General features: G+C 44.2%; 1 protein-coding gene across 4 annotated transcripts in view; it reads right to left on the bottom strand.

Moving 5' to 3' along the window:
- Positions 1–21047, bottom strand: part of SGO2 (shugoshin 2) — a 437789-nt gene that overhangs the window by 262333 nt on the left and 154409 nt on the right. For all 4 annotated transcript variants that reach the window (XM_069615600.1, XM_069615598.1, XM_069615601.1 and 1 more), the window contains exon 2: positions 6652–6799. In XM_069615600.1, the coding sequence (XP_069471701.1) occupies positions 6652–6796 (145 nt within the window). In that variant the 5' untranslated portion in view covers positions 6797–6799. The remainder of the gene's footprint in view (positions 1–6651; positions 6800–21047) is intronic.

The following is a 21047-nucleotide window of genomic DNA, read 5'->3' as shown; positions in this document are numbered from 1 at the left end:
TCCCTATGAAGAGCGCAGATAGGTTTGCGACAGAGGGAGCCAAGAACGAACGTTTTTTTAGTCTCGGCCAACTTCAAAAACAATACTTACAACCGCCTCCAGAACTTTCCTGGCCTTAAACCTCCATCTTCCATCAATCCTCCACAGAGTTCAATCAGCCCTGAAAGGATTGCTTTTGAGAACAGGGCCCTTAGACAAATCATAGAAAGAGGCCCTGTGGTGAATTCATGCAAAGACAATTTGTCCTTTGTTGAACGAACATTCTGAACCCTCTAAAATTAGAAAATACTAATAAAACCTGAAGATAAGGGCAGAGAAATAGTTCTGTGGGACATTCATGCTTCTGAAGCAGAGGCGCTTTCTTCGTTAAACACGTCAAACTACGAGAAACTGAAGGAAGAACCTACAGCCAGTATACAAAGAAATTTCTAATCTATGTCAAGGGGCTGAAGGTGAAGGTTGGATTTGCGGTAATGAGAAAATATCTATGCAAACCAAACCCTAGGACAACATTTTTCTACTTTTTACCAAAAGTGAGACCTCACATGTCGGGCCATTGTTTCAGAAATATGTTTTTTCCTGGAACCTATCGACCTATGCGGATTTTTTATAATCAAACAGTTTGTCCTTAAGACTCCAGTATTTATTAAGGACATCACCGACATTGTTAAGAGCCTAGACGGTGTGGCCAGAGAAGGGAGTTATAAGTGTCATTTGATGTGGAATCACTTCATACGAATATACCTCAACATGATAGTTTGCATGTCATTGCGACGTGTCTTAACAGAGAATCAGGAAAGGACTTCGTTTCCACATCCTTTATAGTCGAGTGTTCTAGAACAGCACTAACAGAAAACAATTCAAGTGCTTATATAAGCAGATAAGGGGAACAAGTATGGGAGAGACGTTTGCCCCAGATCTGGCTAATTTATATGTGGCGTCGTTATATGTGGCATCGTTTGAAGACCTGCACATCTTGATTGTGTATAGGCGCTATAAAAATAGGCGCTATATAAATAAACAATTTGTTTCAAAGCGCTTCAAGGCAGGTAGGGAACAAGGGAGAATACAGTGACATTCTTAGAAGTCCTGAATACAATAAGAATGAGAAATTAACTATCATAATCAGCCTAGCGACATTTCTGATCGTGCAAGAGCTTTAGACAACAATAAGGAGGGGGAAGGAGAGACAAGCGGCTACCATACTAGGCCTCATGACAACTGAGGTAGTGCTGGAATTGAACAAAAGGTGGGGAGAGGCGTGCAGGGAGAAGAACAAAAACAAGCAACTACCGTACTAGGCCTGACGACATTTCAGATCATGCTTATGGGGGAGAGGGAGGAAAAAAAATGAGGGGGGAGGGTGAGGAGACAAACAAGCTGCTATCATAAACGTCAGGTGACGTTAGGTAAGTGCTAAGGATGATAAAGTGAAGGGAGGGGGCGAGAGGAGGGTACATCAGGAGGAGGGAAGACAGACATCTCAAGCAAACGTTGGGGGGTGCATGATACAACAGGCAAGCATACAGGCGACTGGGGGGGGGGGGGTATAGAAAAGGATAGCAGGAGAGGTAGGGATAGGCCGAAGATGATTGCATTTCAGCTAAAAGCATCACAACACAGCCATATTTGACATAAGCTAAAATGCATCAACACACAGCTGCACCTGAGAAGCACCCAGATACAGAAGATAGCAGTAGGTGTGAACATGCAGTATAATCAGAAGTCAAAACATGGGGGAGCAAGCGGAGAAGAGGGCTGAGGCAAGAGAGGGTAGACGTGTGTCCAGAGTAGGGAATATACCCATAGTTCTGGAGGAGTGTTTTAGAAGTACAGAATTCAAGCAGAGTGAGGTTGCGCTTCGGGAAGTTCGAGTGCAGGGGTGGAAAGAAAATACCTCCAGTAGCGTTCCGGTAGCGGACAGGGAGCAGACCAGGGCCTTAGAAGTGGCCCTTTGTACATTGGGCCGGCTCCAGTCGCCCGGTCCCACCAATTGGTTGATGAAGTCAACGTAGCCAATGGTGGGGGACCGGGCAAGGCTATGCAGGCAGCATCAGAAGCATGCAGTCATCTTGAAGGGGGTGAGGGCTTCAAGCATGCAAAAAGTCTATTGTTTTCAGCAAAATACGGCCCACACGCAGCACAATGACACCAAAAACACGTGATTCAGCACACATGCTTAAATTACATATACAGCTGCGGTTAATGGCAGTGCAAAAATGAAATGCCCAAAATAGAAATTTAATCAAGAACTTGCTTTCCTTGTTTTAGCTGATGCAAGAGGCCTGTGGCGTTGTTGGGGCCATGAGGCTTACCTAGATTATGGAGCACAGCTGCAGATCGATGCCGCGAGTTCAGTACAGCTGATTTGAATGAAATGATGCGCGCAGAGAGCACAAGTTCAGTAGAATGCAGGAAGTGAGGGCAGAGAAATTTAACAATAATAACCCATAATAACCCATATCAATCGTAACTGATCCTCTGGATCAAAAACATTGATGACATTTTTACTATCCGGAGAGGATCGATTGACAGCCTTGTGGATTTTCATAGGTGGCTGGACACTAGAGATCAACATTTAAAATTCACTATGTCATTTCATGGAGATGCACTACTTTTCCTTGACATTGGGTAAATTATTTTCAAAAAGTAAATAAACATTTAAAACGCATAAGGACAGGTTATTACAAACAAGTGTTTTGTGTAGTGTTCGTCGCACTGCGTTGAGAATGTACCTTTCGGACAATTCTTGAGAATCAGGAGGAATTGTTTAAATAAGAAACTTTGGTTTTGTTCTAATTTTTGTGCTTCTACTCTGGATTTCACGAGGATATCCCAAGAAAACAGTCAGGCAGTGTAAAAAGAGCCTCGAAAGTCAACCAGAAGGAATGCTTTAAACACCAAAGAGTAGGGCAGGATAGTATGTGTAACTACTTATAGCCCAGTCAGCAACCTCATTAGGAAAGGGATTCATAGGAAATAGCACTTACTCAATACTCTGGGTTTATACTCTGGGTTTTGATTTAAAAAAAAAAAAAAAACAGCTTTATGAATAAAGCAAAAATTGCACAACATGAGAGAGAGCACAGTGAACAGAGACCAAACTGTGTGGCGTTTGCCACCAGTCATTGGCCACTTCAAATGTGGCCAATGTTTAGGGTGTAATTTAACTAAGAATCTAAGAGTGTTGAAATAAAGGGCACACAATGGAAACTGAACAGGTTCCCAAACTCTAAGACCAAGTATGTAATCTACAGGATAAAATACCCGAGTAATCTGGTGTACATGGGAAAGACTAAACGGGAAATGAGACAAAGGATTTGAGAGCATTGATCCTGTGTCAGAAACAAGGTACTTCTGGTCGAGCATTTTAGACAAAAAAAAACACAGCAGAAGATCACTTTTGGTGTGTGGTTTGGCAAATCAAACTGATGCCAGGTGGCAATAACGATTAAAAACTTCAGACGATGGAACAAAAGTTCATTCAGAAGTTTGATACAGTGAGGAGGGTCTTATATGTCTGTATTGAGTGAGGTCCTTTGTTACCTAGGACGTACATATGTAAATTTAGGTTAGTAGCCTTTGCAGACAGAAAAGACATCCCACTGTGTCTTTAGGAGCTCGGTCCTCATTTAATTAATGAAGTTCACATGCAAAAAGCAGATGCATGGACCGAAACAAAAAAGGTTTTCATTGTTAAAGGTCTAGTTGTTTAATGCGGATAGAGACAGTGTGACGTTACTAAGGTGCATGAGCATATAACCATTAAAAAGGGTCGGAAAAAGCAGTTCCAGATTAGCTGGCTCGTAATGCAAACAGTCTGCAACATGGAAAACAGCATGGTATGTGATAAGAGGTTAAAGCAAGTAAATATCTGTGGCACCTGTACCGATGCTATGACTGTTGTATGTTCATTGACACACAGTCTGAGAATGCTAGGCTGTTGGGTTTTGCAACACGAGTGACCAATGCAGGGAAACTGTTTATTGTTCTGCACAGGCACTTCCTAGAGTGTGGAGCACGATGCGTACATTTTTACACCTGTACTCGTGAGACAAAGGCTGCAAGAGAGTACTGTAATGAAGTGTACTACGAAAGTGCATAGGCAGATGAACTAGTTTTTGCTACTCAACTGTAAATGAAGTGGTTGAGTTAAAACTCGGATAAGTTGAGGGTTAGTGCCCTTTAGGAATAAAGGCAACATACATTTCCTTGGCGAACTGTAGATAGCTGAATTGTAAGGGATATGGGTGGGGAAAGGTACATTGAAGTAAGGACCCAATAGAACACATGGTTCTTCACTTTTTCTGTTACAGAAAACAACGAACAGAGTACAGAGGGCTTGCTTTGACATCAGAGCAGAGCCTGCTGATGCAGTTTCGAATCCCGGAAGGGCCAAACTCATCCTTTCATCTTTCCGAGGTCGATAAAGGAGCACCACTTACCATGGGTAATAATAAGCAGCGGTTCATAGCGATATATAAATGCTAAATTGTTATTATGTCAATTGAGCTGGAAAAGTTAGTGAATATGTTGTGGACACAAACAAGTTAAGCATGGGAAGTAAGTGATATGAGCTTCCAACATGAAAAGATTAGTCTTGATCGACATTCTGAATGACAGGAATTATAGCAGGTGGCAGTGTTTCTTTTTTTGTACAAATGTACACAGTCTCTTGAAAAATCAGATTATTTAGCAAGGACTAGCGTGAAAAGGCTTTAAAAATGCATTAAGGGACAATGTTGAAGAGCCCGAGTAAGTTTCCACTCCCAGTTTCCCGCTTTATAAAAAAAGATATTCAAAGTGAAGGAAATGTTGGAATGTGCATATGGCTGATGAATGTGTGTATATGTTGTTGTAAGAGCTGTACAATGAAGCAAGAAGATTCTGTCCAACCAATGCAAGGAATGTTATTAAAAAATTAAAGTTGGGGCACAAATGTATTCTGTCCTGCCGTTTCGACCCGTAATAAGGAGGCCGAAACACACCTGTGTTGACATAATTTTGAATGAAATCCATTGCATTTATAGGATATGAGGTACAAGTCGCGACATCTTTAGCCTGTTACAACATATGGGCTTTTTTTGTTGATATGCAGGGTTTAGCCGAGGTTGACAAGTATGGTCAGGGTAACATTTGAGGAAGGCTACCCATGAATCACTTACACATGAGTCTAGACCGATGAAATGTTAATACTGTTAGGCTTTAGATTATAAATACATTGAGCACGAGTACAGTATTGACTCACTAACCCCACTTTCAAGCTTCCATTTTGTTTGAAATTAATGGTTTGTAATAGATTAAAATATTTTAAAGCAGTTAGATGTATTTTCGCAGTATTGTCAGAATATATTTCGAAATAGTTAATGCATAATTTAACAAACCGCTTGTTCGAACAGGTGTATGTGTGAAAATGGGGAGAATGTCACAGGAACAGGGAGAAACTTAAGAGTGCCTCCATTAGGTGCTGTGGGGATATTGGTGTAAAAAACAGCTAAACTAAATAGGAGCTCCCTCCACGTGTTCTCAAAGGAGTGCAAAAAGAATTGTAAAGTGAAAATGTAGTTAAGATTGTGGGCTAGTAGCATAGGGCCTAGCTGTGCATGGGGTTTTAAAATAATAAAGGGAGCATTAGCCTGTGAGAGTTAAGGATTGGGGGTTTCTAGGGGTTCCCAGCCTGAGAGGTGGGAATTTTATAAAAGACCCAATACCAAAATACCAAGATACCAAGATTTTGTCAAACTTGAAATCAGGTGCAATCAGGCACAGGTGATGGACAATGGATGCCTTATGAAGCACAAGATGTCAAGATTGGTTAACAGTTTTATTTTACACAGAATTGTTGGGATTGGGTGGAGATCACCATTGGTCAATGTGGTTTGAATACAGATTATATTTTTAGGTCAGATTTATTCTAACAGTTTCCTGCCAGGCTCATCTCCAATATACAATCCAAATCTGCCCCTCAGACTCGGACATTCCTGTAAGCGCCCAAATCAAACTAAGTCTATGATGAGAATTCAAAAATAATTTGCATCACAATTTGTGTGACAGAGGAAGATACCAATGGGCCACACCAACACAATCCATTAGTTACAAAACATGCTAGTAATACCAAACCAAATAAGAAATGGTCTTTGTTTCGAGCAGGTTGCACTAACAAAATTTGGTAATGAGATTAAAAAGTGACCGACTCTAGGTTATTAGGATTTGGAACCAATAATCTCATAGGGAATAACAGTCACTTAACTCGCGATGGAAAGAGGTTTTTGCCAAAAGGAGATTAAACTAGACTATGTTCGGCACCAGCATAAACAGAGAAGTCTCTTCAGTAGAGGAGAGCTACCATTCTGCAGGCCAGAAGGGAAACCCAGATTGTGCATGAATTGCAAAATTCTTCACAAACTAGATCATTGAGCCGGAATGAGGGGTCAATACATTAATCATTTGGCTGTGGAAAAAAGGCAAATGGCAGTAAAAAGGGTGAGGGAGGCACTTGTCAGTTTTAAATCAGACACAGAAACTTTCTGCCTCAGCCAGCAGGTGGACCCAACAAGTTGGGAATAAAAGCCTGAACCCAGTCTCTTTTTACTGAGGTCCCTCACTCGCTCCTCCCTAAAACGTATTTGTGTTTTTAGGTCAAGGACTTACTTATAATCTTGGTTTTGATTTTTGCTGCAATCGTAGTATTCAGTTTAGCAGTTTTTAATGCTCCAAGTTTCTTTTCCTTCATGCGCTCCCTCACTGCAAGAAGGTTAGCGAGGGAAGAGGTCTCCATTATTGTAGAATCCCCCATTGTCTGAAAGTCAATTAAGAATCATTAGCAACAAGTGGAAAAATACCATACATTTATAATAAGTTTTTCTTTTATACATGAAATATGAACAGACTCCTCCCTGAACATTGGTTTAGTTCTACAATATTAAAAGAGTACACTTTTTTAAAAACGCAAGTGCACATACAATTTACTTAGAAACTAAAATGTGGACAATCGTACTGTTTTGAACACCATATTGCCCCTTTTTACTCAATTGAACACCTACTTCACATCCCTACCTTAAGGCATGTTCATGCATACTCGACTATGAGCGATTTTCATAAAAGCAAGACTGGTAATTTCCCACACTACGTGAAATTACCGGATGTCCGGGACAAATAACGAGAATGAACTGAAAGGTTTCCCTCTAGCAGACAGTCCATAGCTCTCCCTCCTTCAAATTGTAGGGACTTGCAGTAGGAGGTCAGGCCACAAAACGGTTGCATCCTTAGCTCCAGAATTAAGACCCTCAACTGTGGTGTGCAGAATATGCTCCAACCAGGGGACAAGGCTTGTGGGTAGCTACACATGGGGGGAATATTTAGTGCTTTCCAACCCCTGGATTGCAGGGTTTAAATGAGCAGAGATCAGGCGAGAGCAAAATCACCTGTGCTTAAATCTACTGCAGACACCCAGCCAGCCCCAGTTTGAACGACTTGGATTAGTGTGCATCAGCCTAGCTGTGTTGCTAGAAAATAAAAGATGGTATGGTAGGCCAGTTCATTTTTTATTTTTAAAGCAAAGTTAGACGTTACACTTACTCATCGATCTGTAAAGAAGAGATTTGACTTTAAGGATAAAAAAAACAAATGGCTACGAGGTACCAAAAGAACAGGGCGACTGATGGTGAAGGGTAAAACCGTTTCCTTTTGGTTAAGGAGGCAAGTTAAGATCGACATGGAACAAGTTACTTACCTGTAACTGTTCTCCAGCATAGGTCTGGCATGGATTCACAGGATGGCACTCCATGAAGAGGAAAAATAACCCTTTTAAATTCCTGCCACTCCTCTATGAATCCATCCATGGTCTTGCCCATACTCCCTATAGCTCAGTGACACCGAACGCATCCTCTCAAACTTTCCACTCCTCGTCTTCACAACCTATCCGTTCCTGAGAGCCTTCTTCAACTGCACTCCTTCACCCTACTTGTCCCATTTAACTGGAACGCTCTCCCCAGCCATCAAAGCAATCTTCAATGAAACTGTTCAAAATGAGGCTCAAACTCCACCAGCTAGCAATGTAAGAATACCTCCAAACACCACAATCCTATCCAAACTAACTGCCCGACCTATCTTGACGCATTCTGCCTTCAGGACATTGCAAGTCTGTAAATACTTGCCACAGGATATTAATGTTAAATAACTTGCTATATGCCAGTTGTAGGTTTCTATGCTTACCCTCTTATCACCAGGTAATCATTCAACCCAGCAATTTGTTTAGGTAACAGCACCTTGCCCTAGGACTGCCTCTGCTCTCCATTATGGCCTTCTTTGAAAGTCAAAATTACACCCTGATTTTAAATACAAGTACAAACATACCTTAGTAATACAATTCAATAACAGTTAATACCTCCTATGGATGGTTTAAAAAAAATACATGGCTTCATCACAATTTACTACCTAATCTTATGCTGCTCAATTTATCAACCTGAAAAGAATGAAAGGCCCTTCTGCTGAATTTGAACTTGCAAAGGTAGCTAGCCCCATTTGAGAGGTGAGCACTCTACTTCCTCCAAGCTATCCACCTGCACAGACAGCTCAATCGGGCATCATGTGTGAGGTTACCATCTTATGTCAAGCGGTCCTTCCAACGCCACCCCATTGACAGCAATTCCCCACATGCAAGGCACTAGCCAGGTTTCCCTTATAATTAACAGTATTACTAAATCATTTTCTAAAAATTTCTTTATGAAATTGGCCAAATCCCTGAAAATTCGTTTTGATTTGATATAAATCCCATTTTATTCAACATACTTTATTTAGGTTTGCATTTGTAAGGCGTGCTCAACCCGGAGGCATCTAGGTGCTGGTTACAGGACAAAGGTCTGATGTGTTTATGAAGTGGATGCAGCAGTAAAGCAGTCGGCTGTGAGAACAAGAAAGGAAGCACACTTGGAAGTTGCCTTAAACCCTTTATCATAAAGCCACCTGAAGATGATCTTGATGGATCGAAACATGTACTTGTGGCAGTGATACTTGAACCAGTCGCCATAAGGAACACAAAATGTCGATTTAACTTACTGTGTACGTTTTGAGGGGAAAAAAATAAAAAAATTAAAAAAAAAATTTAAAAAAAGAAAATCGCTCATTGGAATATCAGTCAAGTGTAGTAAATATTTTCACTATTGTGGGTGCGACACCGGTGTAAAAGAAAACAAGTGTCCTATTGATTAGTGGGTTTTTTCTGCCTTGCTACATTGTGCATTTGATATTCCTGACCAGGAGAAACAATAGTGACACTGAACTGAAGACATGCATATCTGGTGTGCTCTTGTTATTCTAATCAAGATCTGGTTAGAGTCAAATTGGCTGATGAAGATGGCCGTAGTCCACTCGGTTTACAAGTCCAGTATGAAGAAGATTCAGCACGAAGGGAGCGTGGAAGGGAATTCCAAATCTTGGAAACAGTGACTGAAGCTAGCACCACCTGCTATGGATCTCTTGTATCTGGGAACTGTGAGGCGGTAGCAGTAAGCGGGCCATGTGGTCCTAGTCGATTTGGCTTTTTCAAGCCCTTGTGAAAGGTATGCTGGGGGCTGGATTAGTTAGGCATCAGTGGGTGATCGAAAGGGTTTTGAATTTGACGCGTTGACAATCGCGAGCGAATACGCCTTTCTGCCAGCACATGAAATGTGCTCATATTTGGGAAGAGCAAGGGCAGCTCGGAGGGATTGTTTTGGACGATTTGCATTTTACTGATGTTCCGCTCAGAAGTGCCAGCGAGTAGAGCGTTGCAGTAGTCTAGTTTTGATCCTATGAAGGCTCAAGCGATTGTCAATCGTATCACTGAGAGGAAGGGTCTGCTGGCATTCGTAGTGTGGGCAGTGGAGGATGCAATGAAACTGACTTGTCTAGGGTAGCATCCAGGAGAATTCCTAGTGTTTTCACTGCCGGTGAAATGGGGATAGGGAAACAGTCCATCGCAAAGGAGTGGTATGCCGGGTGTAGTTTGGAGTAGGGCTTGGGGACCAACAAGTAGGACTTCTGCTTTTTCCTCATTCAGGAAGCTGCAGGTGAATTAACGGGGGTGGGTGGTGCAGATTCCCCAGCAAAGATTAGTATGGTTCCGTCGGCGATGGAGGCAATCCATTTAATTGCTTCAGGGTAGAAGTTGGCAGCAGTAGAGAGATGGGGCCATAGGGTAACATGGTTGAATGGCGCAGATACGTCCAGTAGAACCAAGATGACCAGCTAAGTTTTTGGATCAAGTAAGGCCGATTCAGTTGTGTGTCCTAGGGACTGGCGGATGCCAAGATGTGATGGTGCTCCAAGTAGTCTTGGATCTGGAGATAGGTTGCTCAAGCCACAGATTTTAGGATGAAGGGGACAGCGGTGATAGGACAAGGGTTTAATCAATCTGCTATTTTATTTCTTTAAAGATGTATACTAGCAAAACCATTAGCAGCTCTATTTCGTGCCTGTAATTAAGGCATTCCCCATTCAACTTTGCAATGGTCATTCAGGGTTATTGATAGCTTTAATAGAGAATATTCCCATTCAGATTGCATGATGGTTTTCGAGTGATGCATTTCCCATTTCCAGGCGGATGCATTCAATGGTACAAATTGAGGCAAAGTGTGCTTCTCTGCGGTTTTATAGTCTAGATATTTCAGCCAGGTATTAGCAGCTTTGTGTGTCCAGGCCGCACAACTCAAGAGTTGCACAGCAGGCCCTGCATACTTACGTATGAATTCCTCACCTCTTGGTAATGTTCTTTCTGATGGACGTCCCCCCCACTGATTCCTCATCTAGGATATCCATATCACTGCAGCTGTTACCCAGAATCTTTTTCCACTGGCAGGCGGTGCAATACGCCCCAGTCCGAAGCCTTTACACGCCGGCATCAGATGAGACGCCGGTGCCATTATGGTTACAAGTAAAACCGAAAAACCCCAGAAATTAGCCAGTTATAATAATAATAATAATAATTTGGCATTTATATAGCGCTACGAACCCTTAGGTATCTGAGCGCTGCTTAATTATTACCCACGGTGTGTGGTGCTCATTTATCGACCTCAGAAGGATGAAACGCTGAGTTTGGCGCTGCCGGGATTCGAACCTGCGTTCGCAGGCTCTGCACTGATGTCAAAGCGAGCGCTCTACTCGCTGTGCCACTTGACCGGCTTTATGTTACAGTTATGGTAAGGTAGGCAACCAAAACTCGTGCCACCACTGAACACTGCTAAGAGTAACACCCATGACAGTTTTTCCACTGATTGTGTTCGGTTTTTTCTAGTGGAACTGGACCATAATGTCCCGTTAAAGGGTTTTCACCGAATTTGAGATTAGTGCAACTTAACCAGAACGTCCCTTTAACAACGTTTTTTTAAACTGAATTTCATGGGTTTTTACCAGGAGACTTACATTTTTCTACATGTCCCTTACATCATACTGACCCACCTGCCCACATCATGGCAGCCACAGAGTCTGCGGACTGCGCATGTGTCCGCGGACCACGGGCAGCATTCAGACTGCCCAAAGGCACAGGGGTTACCTTACATTGTTGTATCCTGCAACGGGCAAAGGCATGTACTTTAAACAACAAGAGATATATGTAGCACATCCCAAAAAATAAATGTGTATACATTCTGTACTTAAGAAACCAGAAGTACATTTTCATAAGTTGAACATAACGGAATGCACCAAGCACAAAGGTGAACTGTACATCTAACAGTATTACCTCAGTGCAACCTTGCGTACACACTCATAAGTAGCACACAGTTACTCAGAAGAAACGTTTACAGTAACTACATTACATTTCTTTCTGTAACATTACAATTAATTATGTATCCATGACTTGTAAAAAAAAATAGCAGTATTGTTTTCTTTTAACAGAAATAGTAAGCACCCTGGAGTGGTTCGAAGAACATTTCCCCCATGATGACATGAGTGAAGGAAACCACTCCAATGGTACAGAATACCATTTTTTTTTTATAACACATTTTTATTGAGTTTTAATACTACAATACAATGACATACATTACACAAATATAAAAACTTTACATACAGATGGTGGAGCAGTGTGATCAGACACGTATATATTTTGGGCACATCCCCGCTTGTTCCATTTGCATTATGGCGGGTCATGATTCGGATCCTTGAGGTAATGACAAGGGTATGCAACAGGATCTATTGGTTCAGCTTATATATTCTTTACATAGTTTGTTCCCATTTTCCCCATATTTTATCAGCCTTGCGTGGCCAACCTCTTGCCCGATAGACTCGGCGCTCCATTAGGATACTTGCATCTACATCCGATATCCATTGGTCATAATGGGGGGTGATCTCTGAGCCCCACAGTTGCGCAATGTTCCTTTTGGCGGTCCCTGTGGACGTTGAGAGTAGAAGTTTTTCAAAGCAAGTCAATTCTCCTTCCTCTCGATTCCTAGGAGAAGGAGTTTGGGTTCGTTTGGGATTGGTCAGCCCATGACCCTCGAGAGCCTTTCACTACATTTTAGCCAAAGGTGTTGTATTCGTGTGCATTGCCATTGGATGTGGTAGAAGGTTCCTTCTTCCTGCTTGCAACGTACGCATTTGGGATCGGTTGTTCTACCCCAGTTGGATAGTGCTACTCGGGGATAATATATTCTATGGAGTATTTTCAGCTGTACAAGGCGGATCCTAGCAGATATCGCTGTTTCTCTGGGATACATCAACGTTGAGATCCATTCCTCAGGTAGTATCAGGCCTACATCACTTTCCCATTTCACCTTCAGGCTAGACAGTTCTTTTGTGGCAAAAGAGGAGATTGCGTTGTACATGGTGGATGTAACCTTGCTTTTCACGCTATCTATGACTACGTTCCTCTCTATGGGTGTGCATTCCGGCAGGTCCACCAATTTGGTCCTTTTTTGGGTGAGTGTGTGATGTAGTTGGCTATAGTGGTACCTTTTGCTAGTAGGAAGACCGTATGTAGCCGAGATCTCGGCAAACTGTATAATTCGGTTATCTGAAAACATTTGCTGAATGGTCGTATCCCAGCTGTTTCCCAGTTTGGCCATTTAGGGAGTCTACTGAGTTCCATGAGGTGGCCATTTTCCAGAGGGGCTGCACTGGGGTGATTTTATTTTCCCACCCCATGTGCCTGTGCGTTTCCCTCCAGATTTGGGCTGTGTGCTCTATTATCTTGTGTGGCGGGGGGCTCCTTCATGTTGTAGAGACTTTCAATCGGAGACATGCCGTGTCTTGCTGCTATTTGGGCCTGTATATGTGGAAGGTCGGGGTTGCCATGTAGTATGTCATTTACCGTCGCCATCTGGGTCGCCCAGTAGTACGTTTGGATATTCGGGAGTCCAATTCCCCCCTCCCACACTGAGCGTTGGAGGGTCTTGAGAGCAATCCTTGGGTGTTTCCCCCCCCCCCCATAGTAATTTCCTTATTCTGTATTTTGTGAAATTCCGTTGTGGGGATGTGGAGGGGGCATTTTGTAAAATGTACAAGAAATGAGGGAGGGCAAGCATTTTGAAGAGCGCCGCTCTGCCTAGTAATGTTAGTGGCAGTGCTTCCCAGTGGGCCACATCATGTGCACATTTTTTCACTACTGGTTGCAGGTTTTGGGTCACGTAAATGTCCAGCCTGTTTGCAATCAGGATGCCTGGGTATCGAAATTGGTTGAGTTCGATTTCGTATGGGGAGACTTGTGGTGGTATGCAGTCTATACCTTTGACTGGAAAGAGCACTGATTTAGACCAGTTCACCCTGAGGCCACTGAAGGTCCCGTAGATTATCAGTATTTGGGTAACTATAGGGCAGGAGATTGCTGCGTCGCCTATATATACACCAGAAGATCATCTGCGTAGAGGGGATACTTTATCTTCCCACATTGAATTTCAACGGAAACCAGACCATGTCGTGTTCCGCAGGATAACGGCTAGTGGCTCAATGCAAACAGCATCGCCGATAGCGGGCACCCTTGCCTGGTACCTTTCCCTAGTTGAATATTACGAGAGGACCATCCGTTCACCCTCGCCTCTGCTTTTGGGGTGTTGTATAGCAGCTGGACCCATTTTATCAATTGTTCTCCGAAATTCATTTTCCTCATAATTGCCCACAGAGCCTCCCAATGGACCGAATCAAAGGCTTTTTCGAAGTCTATGGCCAGTAACTCTAATGATTGTTGTATGGTGGGTGCTCTTTCCAGCGCTAAATGCAACCTGCGGATATTCATCCTTGTGGATCTCTGAGGCATAAAGCCGCATTAGTCTGGATGAATCAGTGCTGTAATAACCGTTTGGAGTCTATTAGCTAGTACTTTGGCTAGTATTTTGGCTTTGCTGTTAATTAGGAATATGGGCCTGTAGGAGCTACAGCTACATTCATCTGGGGGTTTGCCCTTTTTTGGGATTACTATTATTGTGGCCTTATGTAGGTCCAGTGGGAGTATACCCACTTCTAGGGAGTGTTCGAACATGTTAAGCAGGTGGGTAGATATAGCTAGATGTTTTATTTTTTTCCAGATGTCACGTGGGAAGCCATTAGTTCCTGGGGTCTTGCCTGTTTGAAGTTGGGAAATTACAGAAGATGAAATATGAACAGCTATTTTATTATCTAATATAGTGGCTTGTTCTGTGGTGAGTGTTGGGAGATTCCGTCTAGTATGGTTCTGCCCGCCGTGATACTGGGGGGGTTTGTATAGCTCTTCGTAGAAGTTAGCAAAACATTCCGCTATCTCTCCATCAGAGGAGACTATTTCTGCGCTCAGATTTTTAATGCTTTTCACTCGCTGGTGACCTTCTCGCTTTTCCAGCCATGCGAGTAGTTTGCCAGCTTTTTCCCCCCCGTTTCATATAGGCGTGCCTTCGTGGCACTTTGTACTTTTTTGGCGCAGATTATGCAGCTTCTTCTGTGCTAGTATTAGAGCTCTGTTTCAGGAGTGTCAGTAGTAAGGTGTTCTGAATCTTTAATCATAACTTCTCTTTCAGCTTCTACAATCTGCTCTTGCTGCGCCTTTTTTTTTTTTTTTTTTAGTTGTTGTCAACGAGAGAATTTCGCCCCTCAAGACTGGCTTGTAAGCCTCCCATAGTGTTCCCGGGTCATCGACCAAGCCTGTATGGAGTTCAAAATAGTTGGAAGTAGCCGTTTATATCCTTTCTTGTAGGTCCGGGAACCCCAGGTAATAGGAGTTAAACCGCCAAGTGGAAGGAGGGCGTGGTCTCTCTGTTTCAAGCTCAAGTAACAATGGGGAGTGATCAGATATTCCTTGCGTAAGGAGGGACACGCTGCGTGCTTTATGAATATTCTGGCTTGGCAGGAAGAAGTAGTCTATTCTAGACATCGAGGCATGCACGCCTGAATGGAAGGAATATTTGCGCGCATCACTGTGTAGATCTCGCCATGCATCTCGCAACCCCAGTGCAGACGCAAAGGTGGCCAATTTGGTGTTGGTATCAGGGTGTGTCCCTCTCATGTGTATGCGGACTAGGGTATTATCCATTACCCCATTGAAGTCTCCGCCTATAACCCAGGTGTTGGCCGTATTTGAGGCGACGATGGGGGTGATATCAGCTGGCAGTATGTTTAGGAGAGACGGTGGGGAGTGTATTGCCATAATCGCCAGGGTTTGGTTCGTCGACCTCCATCCTGCGCTACATGGGAGATCTCCAGTGGAAGTCTTTTGTGAATTAATATAAGTACCACTCTTGCCCCCATGGAGAAGCCTGCATGTATCGCTGTGCGGTAATTGGATCTCTTGAAAAGGTTACATCTCGTTCCTGCAAGATGTGTTTCGGTTAGGAGAACTATATCCGGTGAGTGCCGGTTTATATATTGCAGCACCAGTCTTTTGATGCTAGACCCTAGCCCATTGACATTCCATGTCATAAACGTTAAAGGTCTATTGGTTGAACCAGCGTCAGGTGCCATTGGGTGTCTGGATGTTTGATTTGTGGATGTGTCTCATAGGACGTGAATGTCTCATGGTTAGTAAGGTGTGATATACCGAATTTTGTCTTGTTCGTTGTATTCGCAGTGCCATTGCATGCTAAACGTTGAATGAAAAATCTGCCCCAACTCCCGCCTCCCTATACTCCAACCCCAACTGAAGCATCTGTCGTCCCATCATAAACTCGTGAACAGTTAAACTTCAAATCGCACATGCCCGCTCTGTGCTAGTCAGGCTACACAGTTTGCGCATAGATACTGGAGCTAGGCAGTTTAGCAACCTTGCTTGATGCTATGTGTTCGTTTCTTTGTCGGGGGGGGGGGGCGGCTTCTAGGTTGGCCGCCAGCCATTACATGCTTTGTGATTCATGTTTCGGTTTGGAGCAAGGGCTCCTTTTTATTTATGCGTGCGGCAATTACATTAGTCTGAGTGGTGCTGTTCCTTATTATTCATTTCCTTGTTGCGGCATTCCTTCTTGTTGTTGGGGCCCCATGTCTGGTGGTCACTCTGGATGTGGTCTATTACATTCCCTTCCCACTTTTTTCTTGGTGCTCCAATCGCCTTATATATGTCTTTCAGCCCAATTCCACGCTTTAGGGTCTGTGAAATGCAACGTTGTGCCGTTGTGGAATATTTTGAGTTGGGCAGGGAAGATTAGGCCATATTTAGCTCCCATTGATTGCAAGCATTTGAGTGGATCAAAGGATTGGCACGCTTTTTGCACTTCCCTGGTGAAGTCGGGGGAAAAAGGCGATTTTAGATCCATTGTATGCGACAACCCCCTTCGATCTTGCCATCTGTAGCACGGCGTCTCTATCCCTGTAATTTAGGAATCTTGCGATGACTGCACAGTGGTGCACCTGGCGTGACTTTCCGGGTTGGAATGCGATGCGCCCGCTCGATGGAAAAGAATCTGGAGAAGGATTCCGCATCATATGTGCTTGTGAGCCACTCTTCAAGGAATAGCTCCATGCTTGCCCCTTCTGCCTTCTCGGGGAGGCCAAGTATGCAGATGTTGTTGCGTCTGGATGTGCCCTCACTCATCCACTCGTTTCCAGGATTTTAATTCGTTCTAGCATGCCAGACATGTGACGATTGACCCCCTGTAAGTTGTCTTCAGTGTCTGAAATACGTGCTTCAGCCTCCCCAGTGTGTGAGGTTAGTTTTTGTAGGTCATGCCTCAATAGCGACACATCGGCGCCAATACTGTCCATCTTCTCCATTGATGTTCTGGAGCTGGCAATGGCACTCATCACGTCCCTGAGGGAGATATCGTCCTCCATGCACTCTGGTTCTGTTGATGCCGGCCCGCTCTGGGAAGCGAGACAGCGGGGTGGTCGTGTATTGCTCTATCCTGCTTTGTGTGGAGGTTTTTCTGGGTTTGTTTTCCCCATTTTGTCTGTTCGTCGTATTGGCATTGGAGATTATTTTGTTTTTGGAGGGGGTGGGGGGGTTGACAAAAGTGATTAGCAATTGTTTTCCTGAGGTTTGGGAGCGATATTCACTGGATCATGGTGCCCAGTGGGTGGTATTCCTATAGAGCTGTATGAGGTGAGCCCCTATTTCACTGCTTCCGCCTATCGGCAGGAGTGACCACAGGCTGCAGGGCTCCGTGTGCAGTTGTATTTGTTGTGATCATGCACCTGTGTGTGCTTTGTCTGTTATCGCCTTACTTGTTCACATGTTAGATGCACTACCTCCTTTTTGCTGCGGAGCAAGTATGCTAGTTGGTTGCTTGCGGCAACAGGTTGTAGTGGGGCACCTGTCTCACATGTGAAGCAATGGTAGTGTGTCTTTCATGTACGTGGGATTCTATCGCGTACACCTCTCCAGGGGGGATGGCAGCTTCTTTTGCTGTTATTTGTCGTTTTCACCGTGGGTTATGTCAGTTCATTTAGGGCATCAACGAGCGCCTGTGTGTATTGTCTCTCTGTCTGGCGCACTTTGCTTTCTTTGGGTTGCTAGTGGGTCTTGTCTGGCGCTTCTATGGGTTTCATTGTTTGGCCATTTTGGCTCCTATGCACGTGATATTGGAGTGAGTTTGTTGTGGTGGGCTGTTGGAAATGCTACAGGTGATCTCTCCCTTCTTTTAGTACCCAGTGCCACTGGTTCGAGGTTTTGGAGGTGCGGGGGGGGGGGGGGAACCCTTCGTCAGACGAAGAACGGGGCCGTACACAACCTCTATGTCAGGAGAGCTCTCAAGTTCTATCTTGATATGAATGAGGACTTTAGAACCTCTCATCACCATTTTGCGATTTTACTGGGCTTGGCGATCGAAAGGACTGAAGGGCGATGCGTGGAGCTCAGGAAGGCAAGGCTAAAACCAGAGACATTCTGCCCCCCCCCCACCCCAAAAAAAAAAACACAAAAAAGTATATTATATTTTTGTGGGATGCTACCAAAAAGGGCTCCTGCGCAGTCCCAAAGGACGGAATTTCCCACAAGTATGGAGGAAAGGAGACTATGGACTAGGAATACGTCAATCACTAAAGTGATTAACTTTTCTCCAACAATTGATTTGGAAAAACGTACAGTAAGCAGAAGCTAATGTTAAACCATCGGCAAGGGCCCTTCATCAAGAATCACAAAAACTCCTGAAACCGTTCTAAAAAATAATTGAAAGAACCAAATCTATAATTCTGAAAGCTTATCATGAGATCCTTCTTCCCTGGCTAACCGTTTCATATGATGCAGTGGTGGATAACAGGTCTATGCAGGGGTAAAACATCCAAGGACTAAGCTACAAGACAAACATAAAATTAATTCAGCCCATCAGTTATCCGTATGCACACCGGACACCATTTCTTACTCGCCAAGAGTCAATTATTACTTGCCAATGGCTAGTGCCAATTTTGAGCACCAAGTATTCTTTAAGCATACCGGAGCTCAAAGTTTTCCAATGATACATAATAATTATTGTAGCCAACGCCAATACAACACTAATCATTCAATTTCTCAGTGCAACAAACAACTTATCGGTGAGCTGTCCAAAAATGAGAAGTATGCATTGGAGTATATCCAATGAGTCAAATCAGAAGGCAAGTTTTTCATTTTATTTAGTGAACATTTGTATGGCACCTATACAGCAGAAAGTGTTTTCAGACTCCACTAAGCGGGAGGGGGAACAGGAGGAGGATAAACAAACGGTCCTACTAGGCCTTGTGACATACAGATCGCGCAAGTGCAGCAAAAGGAAGTCGAGAGTGGTAGGCAGAGGGTCAGGGGCAAGGGAAGGTTAAGCGGGTGGGTGGGGTGTTCGAGGCAGGAGGGCGGGGACAACAGGGGCTGGGTAAGTGCTATGGGGAACCCAGAGGACAAGAGCACTGGGGGACAGGAGAAGGGTCAATGAGTGCAAGGCGGGGGTTGGGGGCGGGTGGACCCTTCCCTGACTCCGTAGTCTAGTCAGGGAAGGGTGCCCGAGGCAACTGCTGGTAAGGGGGTGCTGAGGCAGACTGGTCGAGGGGGTGTGTGGGGGGGGGGGTTGGGCTCCCTGTATGACTCAGAAGGGACCAGGCTGCTAGTTGCAGCAGCAGAGGGGCATTAGTAAGGAAGGGGGAGAGGGAAGGAGAAAAAGGAAGGTCTTGAGAAGCTTCCGGAACTTAAGGCTATAGGGCTCACGTCTGAGAGGGGCAGGTAGGCCATTCTAGAGGGAAGCTTCTGCCGAGGAAAGATCTAACCCCCCCCCCCTCTCTGCTTGGAAAAACATCTGACCTGCAGTGAGTTAGAGCAAGCGGACCAAAGGACTCTAGCAGGGAGGTATTTAGGGAAAGAAAGTTGGATGTAGCGCAGTCCCAGGCCGCAGAAAGCCTTGTGGGATGAGGGTCTTGAATTCGATCCTTGCAGCTACCGAGAGCCAGTGAAGAGATGTTAGGGGTGGAGAGACACGGTCCCTGGGCATGAGGCCAAGGATAAGTCTTGCAGTCCTATTCTGAATTAGTTGAAGACGACGGGAGGAATAATAGAGGCAGATTGAGGAAGAGGCTGTTGTAGTCCAGCCTCTGGAGAGGACCAGAGCTCTAGAGACATTGAGTTTCTGGGGGAAGGTTAGGAAAGGGAGAATGATGCCTCAGGGGAGGTGAAGCTGAAAGTGAGCCTTCTTGGCAAGCTCAGCGATATGAGGTGAGAGAGGAGTCGAAGAGGACACCCAGGTTTTATGCCTCACCGGAGGGGCAGGGGGCTCAAGGAGAGCAGCCAGAGGGGTTGGGGAGAAAGGGGTGGGGGTTCCAATGAGAAGCATCTCGATCTTACTGGCATTAGCAATGCAAATGTATAAGTGCAAAGGTGTCCTATTGCTCGCACAAAAAAGACATGGCGTGGTTAGTGTTATGTAGCATTGGTGGATTCCAATAGGCTCTTTAAGAAATAAACTGGGTGTTGGCGTCCCTGAAACACTGATGCCACTCTGCAAGGGAGTCCTTCCATTATTCTGTGCTCCATTTTGTATTCAGCTCTTTTATTTATTAACCTCTGCTTTCAGGACGGACATTCATACTTATACGAAATGGGACATATGCCCATGATCCTCATTGTCCTTAGTTATGAAGGGGGCTCTAGGTTCATGAGCCTCATTGTCTTTAATGATTTAGTTATTTGTGCAGAATAGAGAGCGATACGCTAAGCCAATATGACTAAAAGTTTGGCATGGATATGTGGTGTAGTACATAATCCCAAAACCCTTCAAACAAGACTAGAATTCCTTCTTTAAAACATTGACCCAAGGTAAGAAAACTCATTAGCCAAGTTAAGAACCTTGGCAGCCCCCTTAAATGATTGTTCAACCAAATCAGGGAGATCTAAGAGATAAGGTGATCCATTTCAAATATCTAAATCCAATGTCTTTGGAGCATTGCAATATCGGGTTAAGGCATGTGGGAGGGGCCGAGCTCTGCACCTACTGGAGGGTATTAACTGGGTGAAACCGCACCAATTCAAACCAATCCATATTAGATGTTCTAGGCTCTGCAAATTCCCTCTTGCCAATTGGTCAAGTCTGATGGCCCACATTTAAAGCTTCTCATTCAGATCCCACAAGTCCCCTTGAGCTGCAATCAATAAAGAAGGTTGAAATACTAATCCTGGGTATGCCCCGAGCCTGCCCACATGAACTTCACAAGCTGTTTCCCCAAGGGTC

Source organism: Ambystoma mexicanum, chromosome 9, assembly GCF_040938575.1.
Source record: "Ambystoma mexicanum isolate Mex_15411 chromosome 9, UKY_AmexF1_1, whole genome shotgun sequence".
Taxonomy (NCBI): domain Eukaryota; kingdom Metazoa; phylum Chordata; class Amphibia; order Caudata; family Ambystomatidae; genus Ambystoma; species Ambystoma mexicanum.
This window is presented reverse-complemented; position numbering and strand designations above follow the sequence as displayed.